General features: G+C 37.5%; 3 protein-coding genes and 1 long non-coding RNA gene across 7 annotated transcripts in view; 2 read left to right on the forward strand and 2 right to left on the reverse strand.

Annotated features, from left to right (window-relative positions):
• Positions 1-3003, forward strand: part of dgo (ankyrin repeat domain containing protein 6 diego) — a 49309-nt gene extending 46306 nt beyond the window's left edge. The window contains exons 5-12 of the mRNA XM_066742480.1: positions 160-369; positions 445-543; positions 622-975; positions 1067-1413; positions 1517-1949; positions 2048-2312; positions 2378-2626; positions 2695-3003. Coding sequence (XP_066598577.1) covers positions 160-369; positions 445-543; positions 622-975; positions 1067-1413; positions 1517-1949; positions 2048-2312; positions 2378-2626; positions 2695-2858 — 2121 coding nt within the window. The 3' untranslated portion in view covers positions 2859-3003. The remainder of the gene's footprint in view (positions 1-159; positions 370-444; positions 544-621; positions 976-1066; positions 1414-1516; positions 1950-2047; positions 2313-2377; positions 2627-2694) is intronic.
• On the reverse strand, positions 2885-5384 carry LOC136782799 (CDK5RAP1-like protein). The gene is made up of 6 exons (XM_066742481.1): positions 5055-5384; positions 4536-4980; positions 4142-4462; positions 3756-4077; positions 3544-3693; positions 2885-3469 (listed from the first exon to the last, which is right to left on the reverse strand). Exons 1-6 carry the CDS (start codon positions 5365-5367, stop codon positions 3191-3193), a joined length of 1830 nt encoding a protein of 609 aa, XP_066598578.1. The 5' UTR covers positions 5368-5384; the 3' UTR covers positions 2885-3190.
• A 436-nt stretch (positions 5385-5820) lies between these two features.
• Positions 5821-6872, forward strand: LOC136782803 (uncharacterized). The gene is made up of 2 exons (XR_010824173.1): positions 5821-5956; positions 6036-6872. It is a non-coding gene; the product is annotated as an uncharacterized lncRNA (long non-coding RNA).
• Positions 6873-7019: 147 nt separating this feature from the next.
• On the reverse strand, positions 7020-14804 carry LOC136782797 (protein chiffon-like). Of its 4 annotated transcripts, XM_066742476.1 has the most exons (7): positions 14673-14804; positions 14156-14268; positions 11618-11857; positions 11278-11540; positions 11040-11205; positions 10724-10965; positions 7020-10652 (listed from the first exon to the last, which is right to left on the reverse strand). In XM_066742476.1, the coding sequence occupies exons 1-7, from the start codon at positions 14758-14760 to the stop codon at positions 7523-7525; spliced, it is 4242 nt and encodes a 1413-aa protein (XP_066598573.1). In that variant the 5' UTR covers positions 14761-14804; the 3' UTR covers positions 7020-7522. The 4 variants fall into 4 exon arrangements, with proteins under 4 accessions (XP_066598573.1, XP_066598576.1, XP_066598575.1 ...); XM_066742479.1 differs by lacking the exons at positions 14156-14268; positions 14673-14804 and adding an exon at positions 13331-13683; XM_066742478.1 differs by lacking the exons at positions 14156-14268; positions 14673-14804 and adding an exon at positions 12216-13318.
• Between the last annotated feature and the right edge of the window lie 1386 nt (positions 14805-16190).

Consider the following 16190-nt stretch of genomic DNA (forward strand, 5'->3'; position numbering starts at 1 on the left):
AAATTCTCTCATTCGTTTTACAACGCCAACAACTCGACACGAACCAGCCATCATTCTCCCCATAAGAGACATTTGAAGAACAAAGAAGATATTCAGTTATGAAGTTCTGAACGAGCAAGTTGCCAGATGAATGGGAGATAAAATTTCGTTTCTTTGCAGGATGGAAATTCCGCTCTGCATGAGGCAGCTTGGCGAGGTTACAGCAGGACTTTGGCTGCTTTGGCAAAAGCATTGGGTACTCAAAGAACACCTCTCCACGCCAGGAATCTCGCCGGATTTGCTCCCCTTCATCTGGCCTGTCAGAATGGCCACAATCAGAGCTGCAGAGAACTTTTATTAGCCGGTTGCAATCCTGACCTGCAAAATAATGTAAACATCAGTATCCTTATACAGCATACAAACGAAAGAAATAAGAATAACAATTGTATTATTATTTAAATATAGTACGGAGACACGCCGCTGCACACTTCCGCCAGATATGGCCACGCTGGAGTAACTCGAATCCTCATTTCCGCTCTCTGCAGGGTCTCTGATCAGAACAAGGTTAGTAGTAGGTCAAGTATAGTACTGTAAGTTGTACATTGATGATTCATCTCGTTTTCTTCTTTTTTGTATCATTAGAATGGCGATACTGCTTTGCATATAGCAGCTGCCATGGGTCGCCGGAAGTTGACGAGGATCTTGTTGGAGGCTGGATGCGATAGATCTCTCCGAAACAAGCAGGACGAGACTGCGAAGGACATAGCAAAGCGCAAAAACCTGGCTGAGATTCTGGATATAATTGGCAAAGCTCGCAGCAAGAGTAGAGCACGTAGCAAAAGTCGCGAAGAGGAGACGAAAGACGTTGATAAAGTCGATGGAAGGCCGTCCAGCAAGAATGATAAAAAGAGAGAGAAAACCGGAAGTGGTACCAGTGGCAGCAGGGACTCCGCCATCAAGAAGGATAAGAAGAAGCTTAAAGCTGGAAAACACAAGGTATTATTAAAAGAATGTTCAAACTACACTAGTAATAATGCTAAATTATAATTAATCCTGTAGCTTACTAAAATTGTGTTTAATAAATAAGCAGGTGCATTTTGAGAAAGTAATGATGGGGAGACAATGGTCCCCTTACGGGTGTCATTACTATCCAGATCCTGAAGCATTTCCACAGCCAAGACTGGACTCCCTGCCTCCGGATCCACTTGCCAGAGGGGAACAGTACTATCTGGATCTCGCAGGTAACATCAGGAAGGGCCCAGTGGGTGTTGGTTACACCTGCTACTGTGCTCCCTTCTTTAGGCACATGGAAGCCAAGTTGGAGCGAGATAAGGCAGAGCTCAAAGCTCACATTGATCAGGCTCACGAAAGACTCGACTTGAAAGTTGCCAATCTTGAAAGGAGAACTAGAGGTCAAATCTCTGAACTCACCAGGTAACACACATCTCATTTTTATCTTTCTCTTTCTCCCTTTTTCTTCCATTTTTTGAAAACATTAAATTTCTTATTAAACCAGCACATAAATTAATGGTTTCAGGTGTGTGGCTGCTGAGAGGTCAAAGTGTAATGAGCGTCATTTGCATCTTCAACACTGGATATCTCGTGGATCCCGTGGTAGGCACAGCGAGAGACCAGTAAAGCAGAGTTTCAGGAACGAAGTAGCTGGACCTGCCCGTGCAAGGTCACTGGAGGACCTGTTAGACGACAGGCCACAGGATAGGAGTTTTGAGATTCCTGGAGAAACGAATCCTGCTCATCGTGGAAGTCTGGATGACCTTGACATCCCAGCGATTCCAAGACTCAGCAAGTCCATGAGGGATCTGCCTTCGGGCTCTGCTCTTTCAAGGTCGACCTTGAGAGTTCTCGACGTTCCTTCGAGGCTCAACGAGACCTTCGACGGGGTCATCAGACAAGACAGGACATCGCCCTTGGGCGCTGCTGCATCTCCTGCTATGAGTTCCAGGCAGAAAGTAATTGACTCCATACTATCCTAATGTTGTTACAAGATTGACAGAAGCTCCAAAATCAATTTGATTTACATAATGCTGTAAAATAATTGATATTTTAGACCATGTCCCACGATCGTGGAATGAATTCCAGTCAAGAGAATTCTCGCAGGAAGAGCGAAGATAGCTCCCAGTGGAGATCATCGCCAGAGAGAAGGAGCGTCCATGAGATGATTAAGAGGTTTCAACAAGTTCCTGGGATGCACAATGGCTGGCGAGCTCAACGTTCTGGAAGCAGCGAGCCAACCAGTCCTGAAAACAGCCAATGTTCCCAAAACAAAAGAGTTCAACCCCAAGGTGGAATAAGCAATGGATGGCATGGAGAAGGTACTTTTCATTTATAAACTGACTGAAAAAAAAATAAAATCATTTAGCTAACATTAATGTTTCAGGCAACGTAAGTGAGAGTAGTGAAGCAGAGGATGACATTGAACAGCCAAAGATAAATGGGATACTAAATGGAATACCTGGGAAAGGAATAATTTCAGATAGTGCACATTTCGATAGTATTGCCAAAATGCCTTACAGATCTCGTAATGCTGTCTATAGTCCAACCCCGCCTTTGCACGATGCCCACAATGACTCTGGTTACAGTACAAGAATGTATGGTTCGAGCAAAGGGGCATCGCCTTCTTTATCGGGTAGGAATCTTTCTTTCACTTTATATTCCTTCAAAGAATTGTTTCTTGTAAACATGTTTATCTTTCAGGTCATTTGGACTGTGATGTAATTTTGCCAAGTACCCAGGGAACGTTTTCCACTGGTGAACAATTGGCAGCTTTGTTGGAGAAGCCAAGAGGTCATGACCTCACAGTCTACGAGAGAAGTGCCGATAATGTTGTAATCAATATAGGGACGGCAAGTCTTGTTTAGCAAAAAGATTATCAAACTCCGCAAGCACTTCCAAAGATGTTCACTAATCCTATGTCTTGTAAAATAATTTGTAAGATTACAATTTTAACTAACGCGCGCACGCGCTGTAAGATAACTTAAGTAAAAGCTTTATATTTTACAATAATCTTCTAGATAGTTGTAGTCCTTGATTTTTCATTCCATTATTAAGCTATAAGTATCTTAGTAATTTTCTGCTTTCTGTTTATTTCTTAACAGTTCTATATAGAGGCTATTTATGAAATCTATTTTGTAATATGTACATTTATTTTTCTCAATTATGTACAATGTTGATCTAAATAAAAGACATAAACTTATATTTTACCTTCTTTTTGGTTGTAAGCTACTTTCATAGGTATTAAATGTCTAAAATCATTTTCTTTTAAACTGTTAGAAAGGCTTGTATGGTTCAACGGAGTTCCTTGTAATGTTTGTGAATTCGCATTAGTTACTTTTACAACGACGTAATCGCCTGCTTGAATTTTTCGTAGCGAAGTAGAGCTTTTATCTTCAGGCGCAGATCCTTGGGGAATTAAAACTCTGATGTTTCCATCGTTACGTCCCTGAAGGAAATCTGGATTTTTTTTTGTACCCTGAGAAAAATATATAAATTATTTTTTTATAATGTAATTTCTTTGCTAAGATGCATTGTGGAAAAAATATTTACCCCTTCTATCAAAACTATATGTTCCTTTCCTATCTCTTTTTTATGCACTAATTCTACTTCTTTTCTGTAAAGTGTGATCATTCTGTGAAGTCTATTCAGCTTTACATCATTGGGAACGTCATCTTGGTAACGGCGGTGCGCTGTAGTTTTCTGTAAAAAAATATTCTGCAATTAGAATAAGTGTTTTAAAATTAAAAATTTAATACAATTACCTCTCTCATACTGTAAGCAAAAAGGAAAGCTGCATTATATTTAACTTTTTCAATCAATGACAAGGTATCTTCAAATTGCTTATCTGTTTCTCCACAGAATCCAGCAATAAAATCACTGGATAATGAAACATTAGGAATAATGTTACGGATATGCTCTATTAGTTCCAAATAGGATTCTCTAGTGTAGCCCCTTCTCATTCTCTCCAACACCACTGAATTTCCACTCTGTGCTGGTACATGAATTTGTTTACAAATATTTGGTCTTGCAGATATCAGATGAATAACATCATCCGGAAAATCCTTTGGATGTGGGGATGTAAATCTATTATATAATTTATATAATTTTAATTAATTGTCCTTTTATAAACTTAACTGTTTTCTTTTACCTTATTCTCATTTCTGGATTAATCAGTGAAACTTTGTCTAATAAATCAGCAAAACGTAAACCTCCTACTTTGTTTTTATAAACTGTTTTAAAGCCTTTGGCAAGTTGAGTATCACTTTTAATATTGGTGTAAAATTTTGATTCTGATAAATCTCTGTAGCTATTCACATTTTGTCCTAATAGAGTAACTTCTTTTATACCATCATCAGACAATTTTCTAATCTCATCCAAAATGCTGGCAATTGGTCTAGATCTCTCTTTCCCTCTTGTAAAAGGCACAATGCAGTAAGTGCACATATTATCGCAGCCTCTCATAATTGAACTAAATTTGTAAATAAAGATTAATATCACATAAACCAATGAAAATAATGTATAATAGAACAAATATTACTTACACATAAGCTGAAATGGCATCTGGATTGAGCCTTACAGGCATGATATCTGCATATGTCTCATCAAATGACAGAACAACATTTACACCAGTTTCATTATTAGTCTCGGCTAATAGTCTTGGTAAATCCTTGTAACTATCAGGACCAGCTATTACGTCAATAGGTAATTTTTGCTCTAATATTTGATCCTTTAGTCTTTTGGCCATACAACCAAGCAAACCAATTTTTAATGGAAAAGATTTTCTTCTCTTCTTTTTTAAACTAAGTAAATAATCCAGTCTGTTCCATACTTTCTGTTCTGCACTATCTCTAATAGCACAAGTAACTACTAAAACAATATCTGCTTCCTCCATATTATTAATTTTATTATAACCACTTGATTTTAAAATTGACCAAGCTATCTCTGTGTCATTAACATTCATCTGACAGCCTTTTATATCAAAATACACTGCAAAAAAAAATAAAAATTTATTATGCTGTATCTTGAAGTATAAGATAAGACTGTAATAAGGAATAACATACCTGTTTGATTATTGCCATGAATATTATTTAAATATGGTATATTTTCTATTTCAATGTCACTTGTGAAATTTTCATCCATACGTGCTATAAATTCTCTTAATCCTGGCCCACTATTAATCTTGTGTCTTTCTGACTGTTTCTCTTCATTATTTTCTACATTGACAGAACTAGATTGACAACTTGTGTTATAAAATTCTTTATATTCAACCTGCTGTAAACACCTAACACTGACAGGGAATACACGATTTGTTCTAGGAGATTTAAAAATTTTTAACAAATGTCGGATCGACCAACAAGAACTTAAAGAATTCATTACTCAAGTTTAATTTTTCTGCTGCTAAAAAATAACAAATAATAATTTTATTACATTGAAAATAATGTAAAATAGACCACTCTCAGGGGGAGGTTATAAATATATGACTGATCCTGCTATTTCTGCTAGCATGGTGTGCGTGTGGTGTCACTGGTGTTTGAAAATGAGCCGTCTAAGGTAACGATAGGTTAGGATGGTTGGGATTCGACTACTTGAGTATGTACTTTAGTACATACATTTGCCTTGAGTCTTGACTAGCTTTTTTTAAACAACAAATTATTATTTTAGCCCTCTGTTAGAATACCGTCAAACTATTGTATTCAATGACCCGAATCCCGAGTAATCTCGGCTGATAAAATCATTTTGTTCAAAATATAAAATCTAACCTTACTTTTTAAGTTTGTGTAGTTATTGTTTCTACGATTTTGTCATGATGCGAAATCAAGTTTTAAAATTATATAAAGATATATTGAAATACGGACAAACGTTGAAATATACCGACAAGGATTATTACAAAGAGAGAGTAAGAAAGGACTTTAAGAAAAACAAAGATTTAACTGATAAAGAAGCAATCGAATTTCAATTGCAGGTAACAAAAAAAACCCTTCAATAATAATTGTTTATAACAGTGAACATTTTCTGTTTAGCATAACAAATCATTTTTACAGAAAGCTGAAAATTTTTTAAAAATTAAAAGAGTAGTTTAATATTTCATAGATTAAGGATATTTCTCCACATTGTACAATGGAAAAGTTTATGAATCAAATTTCTAAGCTTTTGTCATCTGATTATTCACTCGTTAGAAAACAAATATTTGTTTTATACGTACAAACACGTAATAAGTCAATAAAACAATATTTAGACTATACAAAGGTACCAAAATTATATGAAAATGATTTACAAGAACAAGCAGTTAAAGGAAGTGGTCCAGGAGGATCAGCAGTTAATTCCTCCTACAATTGTGTAGTATTGAAACATATACCATCCGGACTAGTAGTAAAATGTCATTTATCCAGAATGCTTGATGAAAATAGAAAGACTGCTAGAGAACTTTTAATTACAAAACTTGATAATTTCTACAATGGAAAAGATTCCATAGAGAATCAAACAAAAACCCTTCTACAGGAAAAGTCCAGGAAAAAAGAATACAAACAAAGAAAATTAACAGAAAAGAAAGCAGCCTATAAAAAGTTATTTGAGAAATCCCATGAAATAGTTGAAGAATAATTAAAATAATATTATTGTAAATAGAAAAATAAATTACCAATCATTGTATTTATATAAAAAACAAAAATTTCTTTACATAGGGTAATATAAAAAGTAGAACAAATTTATAATGGAAAATTTGTATTTTTAATAGTCATTTCTCTTCTTCAAATAATGAAAGGTGTACAATAATCATTTCTCAAATAAAGTACTGTAGTTATTCCATTTCAAGGAATTTAAAATATAGTATTACATACAATAATGCACAGAGTAACCAAATATACTATTACAAAACTGTATGCAGTCTTCAATGTCCTTCACATATATTATTACAAACTTATCTATTCAACCTGTAAAAGTCTTATAATTGAAAAGTTCATCAGAAATATTTCTGGTGTAGAAAAATCAAGGAGTTAAAATTATCAGATGCATCCTACAGAGATTATTGATCCTGCGATAATCAATGAACTATTAATACCTAATTCAATTTATTACAATAGTTATTATTGCGAATACGATAATTGCTGCGGAACGCATCTCTTTTATTATTAGTGAACACAAAGACTGCATTTAATGAATGTACAAGATGGGGGAGAGGTGGGGTAGTCTTGAAACAGACTACGAGAAACGACAATAAGTAGAATATCACTACTATTCTATTTTGTCAGCGATGTTAAATACTAGACTACATACACAAATCAAATTTTTATACACAATGTACAGACACGTGGGTTGGCCTTCGAGGCTTTGGCGAATGTTTCTTTTTCGATCAATTAAACAAGTCAACCAAATAACTATATACAATGCAGGATTTTCTTTCCACCCAAATTGGAGGAGATAGCCCAAACATAATATATATTACGTGTTATGATAATACGCAGGTAAATTCAATGATTTAATTGATCAAAACAATCGTCGAAGGTCAATCCTCGGTAAGACAAGTTTGAGTTCAACTATTCTTCAACCACCTTCGGAATTGTCCACGTCCGGTTTTCAGTCGCTTTTTAACATGTTGAGTGCTCGACCTTGGGGAGCTAGAGCTCCTCAGGCGTCTGTTACTCGCGACGGTCACAGACAAAATACTATGGTCCATATCAGCCTTGTCGTCAATCTTCATCATCCTGACAACCGGCTGAAACTCGATGCTTGACCTCCGTTGCTCCAACGAAGAAGCAATTAAGGTCGGCGACACTCTTCCAGAAAGACTATCAAGCTCCTGTTCGGTTACCACCGGAGAATCACAGACCTCGGATTTTTTTCGCAAGCCATGCGGTTTCTTGCAGTTAATACTTATGTACGCTTCCTTCTTGAGATTCTCGTCATCGAAAATAGCGTCCGACGACGAATCACTTTTCCGTTTCCTCGACGACATTCGTTTTTTCGTCCTCGCACCATTTCTCCTATGACACTCCAGTTCCGTTTCAGAATTTTCTATAACAGTTCTTTGCTGGCGCTTTTTCGAGCTGGAATTCAGGTGCTTCTTCGCCGTACCAGTACTCTCTGAACTTTTATCGAAGAGAACCTCGTGATTCTCAATAGTACTATGAGATTCGCAGGTATCCGAGGACACGGTGAGACGTTGACGCTTTTTAAAAGTTGTTTTCGAGTTGAATTGTCGTTCTACCATAGCTGCAGAATTATCTTTTCTGAATAGTTCATGGTTTTCGTCGTTTGACTGTTCATGATTCTCTTCAGATGCCGTCAGGTTCTCCTTGAGCCTCTCGTCCTCACTCATAAACTTCTTGTCCGTAAACTCATCCGTGAATTCCGACTTCTTCGTTTCATCCCCCTCCTCATCCTCTTCTCCCTCCGCAAGACTTTCGTCGGTCCGTTTCTCCTCGGAGATCCCGCGTATACTAATCTTATCTAACAGTCGATCGGAGATCTCCTCGTTCTGGACCTTCTTCTCTTGCGTGTAATCCTCACCTTCCAATTCCAAATGTTTGCTCTGCAGTTTTCTCCTCATCTTGTTCCCAGGCCAGCCCGTTCTATTCTTTCTCTTCTTACGCCGCTTCAACGGGGACTCCGAACTTCCTTCGCCGCACTCTGAACTAGCACAAGACGAATTCTCCAAATAATTGCTGATCTCGTGACACTTGTCAAGTAGCTCCAAGAGATTAGGCGGTGGGCCTTTGGGCAAGGTCGTTGACTCAAAGCTTTCTAAAGCTTGGAGGTTGTCAGCTTCGAAAGAGTCGTCCACTTCGGCAGCGGTCTTGATCGCCAACATATCGTCAATGGTTTTCGCCATTTCCTTCAGTTCCTCGTCCACATCCGACTTATCCACCCTTGTTTCCAGCTTCGGCGTATTCGTCTGCGACCTGATCGATTCGCAGTCAGATGTACAAACTGGTGGATTCTGTTCTCTTTTCCGAATTATCGTCGACATTATCGCCAGAGTGGAGGCGTGGCACCTCGGACTCTTCCTGGGCGATCTACCAACGCACCCTGGAAACCTTCCCTTACCCTTTCTCTTACCGTCCACTCTACTCATGTTCTTCAGCAGAATCTCATGAAAATTCTCAATCTCGTATGGTAATAAAAAAGGTTTCCTCGTATCACTCTCGCTGAAATAATGCCACAGCTCGGCTCCCTTGTCTTGACGCTCGTAGGTTTGATACCAAGGTTCGGATTTTGGTACAGCTTCGAACGAAAACTTCATCTTCTCTACCGCCGGTGATGGCTTGGACGGATACATAATTCCCACATCGTTCTCAGAATTCTCCTGATCCCCTGGCTTGTCTTCCAAATCCGAAGGATCCCTTATTCCCGTTAACGGTGCTTGATACCTCAGTCTACTGCCCGGTACCTCGAATTTATAGTAATCTGCATTGTCCTTTATAAGAGCTTCAGCCTGCGTTCTCCTCCTCTTTTTCGCTCGGCCGAAATTCGAATCTTGGGACTCATCGTCGAGCAATTCCTGCTTCAACGGCGAGCTATTGTTCAAAGATGAGCTCAGGCAGATGGAACTAGTATAGCGCTCCTCACTCTCGGTATCTCTTGGTAAAACACTGCTATTGTCCGGGTCACTAACCTCGCTAGAATCATCCCTCTTCGTTTCCCCAAACATAAAGGATTCAGCTTCGTCACTAAGTAACGACAATTCTGATTTTCGGACGCGCTTGAACCTAACCACCACTGGCTTTTCACTGGACGGCGCATCCTTCTTTTCTTCATTCGCCTTGCATGGAGAATTCGATAAATTGCAAGCAGGCACTGCACTAGATCTTAATTTGTTGCCAAGAACCTCAACCTTGTAGTATGCCCGATTGTCCTCTATTAAACGCTCCTCTACGGAAAGTCTATGCCTGCCTCTTGTAGCTCTCGCACCTCTCCTCAATGTTCTCGTCTTCAACAATCCTGGATCCTCTACCTTACCCTCCCTTTCTTGAATCATTACAACTTCCTCTTCCTCTAGCCTCTCTTCGTCATTCCTTAATCTCTCTTGAACATTGTCCTCCACTTCATCCATCAGTTTCTTCTGAATACAATTGGCAGAAAATCCATTGACCTTTTCACAGTTCAAGGTATCCGTCCTTGCACTCTCCAAAGTTTCTATCCTGTTATCTTTATGGTTCGGGGGACACTCTATTGCAGTATTAGACTCAACATCGGTTTTCAACGAATCGTTTTTTAAGCTTACAGAATCTTTACAAGGTACTAAGTTAAAGTCCTTCAACACTTCTTCCCTCTCGTCATCCCTCTTAATACGTTTCAACTCGTCGATATCGTTATACTTGTCGTCAGGATCCTCTTCCTCTATCCATATGGTACCCTTTGAACGTTTTTTGATCGTGAACCCTTCTAATTTGTCATAAAATTTTTCACTTTTTTCCATTTCGTGCCAAGGACTACCCTTGGAACGCAAAAGATGTCCACTTTCATGCTTGGCACGTGTTCTTAAATTATGAGGGGAACTCAGCTTCAGCTCTAGATTCCTTCGAGCTCCATTACACTGCACCATTTTTATCTCGTCTACGGCAAAGTTCTCCAAGGATTTTGGGCTCTTTGCTCCTTTATCATCTGGCAGTACTGCGTTGTGTAGACTTCGATCACCATTTGGAAATAAATTACAGTTTTTTCTGAGAATTGAAAATATTACGTTAAATTTGCTTGAGTTGATCAGTAGTAAAAATTAGGTTATATCCCTTACCTTATTTCCTTGCCTCCATTGAGCTTTAAAAAAGCCTCTACGTTTGCACCGGCATTAATAAGAGTGTCCAATGACAGAAAATTATCCTCATTACGAACGAAATTCATATGCTGTTCACTTTGCAAATGCTTTGATAAATCTCTGTAATCCACACGACAAATTTCACAATAACCAGCAACGAGTTGTTCGGTCCGACGAGCACGACTGGCAGTGGTTCGTGGTCGGCGAGTCATTTCTTTATCCTGTAAAATATATTATCTTGATAATAATTATTTCAATTTTATTAATAAAAAAAAAGTTAACTATTTTAATTTACTTGATCTTTATTTAATGGCTGAATATGTCGTTTATTCTTATCTTTGTTCACAATATTCTTTTCTGCTCTTTCTTTTCTCTTAGTATCAAATGGACATTCACCAGCTTCACTGTTATAATTGATAAATGGCCAGGTTTGTAACTCTATGAACACAGGTCTAGTTCTCCTAGAGCCAAGACACACATATAATATTTTGGATACACTTTAACAGTAGAGATATCGGTATCTTGATACCAACCTATCAAATGACTCAAATTTTAAATAAGATCCCTTCAAGTTTTTCACTTTTAAATTTCTTCTAGAATTCTGCCAACTGTTGTCTTTCAGATATTCTAAGCTATTTGTATCCTTTAGAGAGGTATATATCTTGTCCAGCCAAGCTTTCAGTTTATCTGTAGCCCAAATGGGAATTCCCCAGCTTTGGGCGTTATCAAGTGGATCCACGGAACACTGTTGTGGCTGTATCAAAGCACGTTCCAACATTGCATCCACCCGGGATTTCTGAAATTGATTGATTACAGTTAATAGTTGTTTGCACAGTTTAATAGACAGGAAAAACATTTATAAATATAACATACGGATCTTTGGCCAGATTGACCCCTCAGATTGGTGGAGTTGGACAAAGGACATTCAGAACTTAAAAGAGATGTGGGAGGTGTTGGAGTAGGTGTTTGCACTTCGATGCTTCTCAGCGAGGGGGGACCCCCGCTGCCTCCATTGGCCCAACCCCATTTGCGCTTCTCAAAGCCCTGGTTTACTTTATCTGCTCGGTCAGTAATCACAAGGTTCACACTCTTTATTAAGAAGACCTCAATTTTCTGCAAAAGAGAAAAACACAAGTTAAAAATGATGAAAAACACAACCGTATAACAAAGCTGCACATTAATCAATACAATGAAAAGGTATGAAGCAGTCTTTATGAAGACATATACTGAAAATAATTTATTTATGGAATGAACAACACTATAAATTGCTTTTGTAAATTCTTAGGAAGAGTTATGATTAGGAAATAATATAAGAGGCATTTCATTGTTGTGTATATGTTGGAACTAGGTTAAGGCTCTGATACAATTTATAGTTTGCGCAACTCACAAGTAAACACAGTAGTAAGTAACCGATTCACCAATGTTCTACTCATAGTAGAATAGAAGTTTTGTTCAAAGTTTTTTAGCTCACATATTGTCAAATCCACTCTCGCACTCCACGTCAATAAAATTGCATCCAAAATCTGGCAAATAGGCAGTCCCAGTCAGCAGCGACGATTGCCACATCGTTTTTCAGCCGATATTGCAGTAAAACTCCAAACCCTACACTAGGTCTAACTTCTTGCAAACTCGTCAAAGGAGAAATGGACAAGTGAATCAAATTTTCAGCAAAAATTTGCACTGGTTTGGAGTTACTGTCACTTGAGCCAGTGAAAAACAAGGGATTTCAGTGGTTTCATCGGGAGAACTGGATTGTTTCCAACAAGGATTTGGTTTTCAGAGCATTGGGCAGGGTGTTGGAGGACAGGGAGGGGTTGATGATTTTTTGTCGAATATGAAAATTCGTTTGAGGATGGTAAGAGAGTTGTGAGGACGCGACAGTTTAGTCGAGGTAGCCGAACTGTCACGCACAAAATGGCCATTCGCCGTTAACAGCTTGGAAGTCGAGCCTGGAGGCGGCGCTCCGCGTTTGCGCTCGAATTCCACAGTGCAGAAACGCAAACACACAAGAGGATAGCGGCTGAGCCATCAAAAATCACCAGCCAGCTCCATTTCCCGTCCATTTCTTTTTTCTCTCTATCGCCTATCTCATTCTCGCTTTTTCTGTTCTCTCTCTTTAACTCCCACTCTTCGTCTGTTTCATTCTCTCTTTCTTTTTCGTTCCCTTTCTTGCTTCTCCTCTCTTTCTCACTCTCATTACAATTCTCTTTCCGGACCAACGCGACGGGTGGCCCACTTCACATCATTCAATAAAATCAACACAAGATGATGTTCGATTCGTTTCTTCAACCACCATTGTTTATCAACAAAATTTCCTTCAATTTACTATGTGTATTTTATCTCTCCCTTACATGTTTTAATATTTTGTACTTTATCCAGTATCGCAAAAAGTTTTAAAGCTAATTTTAAATAAAGTATACAAACTTTCACCGAACTTTTGTATGAATTGTTATTGAACTGTAAAATTTAATAAATAAATGGAGCCCAAGTTGCACTGACAAAAATATTTTGTACTCGCGTTGTTGTGTACTATACGACTTTTTGTTTCTTTATTTCGCCTTTATTCTAAATTAATCAGTGACTCACTTGGAACAATCTCGATAAATGATCACATAATGGCTGTCGATGTATTCTTTTTTAAATATTCGATTCTCCATTTTTGATCTGTCTGCTTCGGTTTTATTTTCGTATTCGTCGAATATTTTTCTTTCTCCTCATTGACTTTTGTTGAATTTAACAAGATGCGCTCAAGCCAGATAACCCATTTCAGATGGTTTGGGAAGCGGCCTTAAGATGGCGCCGTTTTTCATATTTCTTAATTGTTTGTCAACAGTGATAAATTTCTCAGCGACACGCGTGATTCTTCATGTTTGTAGCAAGATTTTTCGTTTAACATCGTCGAACTATTCCGGAAATTATCGTTTAGCCCACTCAGGGATTGAAATACCTTTCGGGGCGGAGTCTCGGGGCAGCTTGGCAACAGCCGGTCTTTCACGATATGCCGAACTGAAATAAAACTTTCTCTATAGCTTCGAAAAAACACCACACCGTTGTTTCACTTTTATCGGGTTTTTTCACTGCACTATGAACTTGGTTAAAAACACAATAGCGCACACACCTATTACATGATTTAGATCGGTAACACGGAAAGTGTTAAGTGGAATAGATTATGTATATAGAACCTTTAGGATGAAAATGGCGGGAATAGAAGGCAAAATTTGCTTGCATGAAATCCATCTGAACCAGCTGATATCAATAAACATTAATAATCATAACAGACTTCCTGTTCAACAGAAAAGTAGTCCAAAACAAAAGGATGAAGCAAATTCTAATGTATAGTTTTGATGCATTCTCAGGCAGCAAGCTTGCTTTTGACAATATCGTCTTTAGTTATATGCATCTGATAATTACCCCACCAAGATCCTTGATTTTTGTCTCTAGTTTTGCTGCTAGTGCATGATTTTTTATATCAAGGTAAAATGACTTCTTTTCTAAAGGTTTCCCTGGTTTGTCAGTACGGACCCCTGAAAAAAAAAACATAGCTTTAGTCCTCGATTGACTCAAATTACTTTCCCAAAGATATGAGATAAAAAATATATTAATTCAATTAGGTAATTTGACAAAATCAGATTTCACTCTACTTTACCATCTTTGAAAAATAATTTTTTTTTTAATTTAGAGGAATAAGGAAAGGACACACAATGAGAAGTATTATAGTTTAAATTTCTCCAAATGTGAGAGGTGACTTGATTTACATTAAGAATATGACAGGAGTAGAATTTAACTAAAGTTATGATGGAAAGAGCAAGGAAAATATATACACAAAAAAAGGAGAAGGCTATACATGATTTGTAAAGATAGAGGAAACTGGAATTTCTTCAGTTTTATTTCATCTATACTTATGTAACGAAGAAAGTGTTTAGCTTACGCGATAGTTTATCCTCTTTATTTCCCGTTTTGTTCTCTCTTGACAGTTGCTTTTGCTCCTGGTGCTGGACCTCTGACGGAGATACCATTCCTAAGCTATGCACAAATTCAGTGAAGCCAGATCGTGGACAGAATATTCTCTCCACGGGTCTCCACCATGCCGTCCTCTGCGCGCGCAGCTCTCACACATAGAAAGCTGCTGCTATGTCGTGAGATGCTTTCCCAGTCGTAGCCAGGGGTAGGACACTCAGCTACCCCCACCCTTTCTTATCTGTCCCTCAGAGCTCGAAGGCAATCTTTAGCCAACCTAAGAATTTAACTAATATTAAGGCTGATAATTGGCAGCACTTCATAGGTGGCGTGATAGTATATCTTTAAAATTGGTTACAGAGTAAAGTGCGTTTTGCTTACTATAGTTTGTTCGATTTATAGCAGATGGCGCAAGCATACAGATTTTGATGGCTCTAAATGTTTTAATCGTTCTACTGGACCGACAGCATACTGCCTGATTTGCTGATGTTTACATCAGATTAAGTTTACCTTAGAAATTTGAAAATTTGTGGAAGTGTACGAAATTGGCGGGAAATCTGTGTAACGACTACAGTTTGTTCCAGTTAAGTTATATTCTGTGAAGAAGTTATTTATTGCCATCACCAGTTTTCGTTCAGCAGCCAGGAGGAATATTAAAAATATTCAATTGATTGGTAAAAGAAGGTCAGAAATTTTATATTCTTTCTATTTAAATATTGGTTAAGTCAGAATTTTTATTCGAATGCAGTAACATTTATTTTTATCTTATATATTGTTCATACATTTGCACAAAGTAATGTATTATATTGGAGTCCAACTTTTACAGAATTTTTACTAATATATACCTGATATTTTTAAAAAGGCAATTAAATTGGTAAAAGTTTCATATTAGTATTTTCAACTTGTCAAATCTTTTTGGTGAAACATGCGTATTCTCCCAATGACATAATACAGTTGACAGAACTTGTGGTGCCAAAGGCATTCTTATTACGAAAGGACATTTCATACCCATTGCAATTACCCACATATAGTGAACTTGTGGAATAACTCAGAATTTTTATTCGAATGAAGTAACATTTATTTTTATCTTATACATTGTTCATACATTTGCACAAAGTAATGTATTATATTGGAGTCCAACTTTTACAGAATTTTTACTAATATATACCTGATATTTTTAAAAAGTAAATTAAATTGGTAAAAGTATCATATTAGTATTTTCAACTTGTCAAATCTTTTTGGTGAAACATGCGTATTCTCCCAATGACATAATATAGTGGCCAGAACTTGTGGTGCCAAAGGCATTCTTATTACGAAAGGACATTTCATACCCATTGCAATTACCCACATATAGTGAACTTGTGGAATAACTCAGAATTTTTATTCGAATGAAGTAACATTTATTTTTATCTTATACATTGTTCATACATTTGCACAAAGTAATGTATTATATTGGAGTCCAACTTTTACAGAATTTTTACTAATATAT

This window comes from Prorops nasuta, unplaced genomic scaffold (assembly GCF_024137725.1).
Source record: "Prorops nasuta isolate Cenicafe-Biocafe unplaced genomic scaffold, Cenicafe_Pnas_1.2 PNAS00030, whole genome shotgun sequence".
NCBI lineage: Eukaryota > Metazoa > Arthropoda > Insecta > Hymenoptera > Bethylidae > Prorops > Prorops nasuta.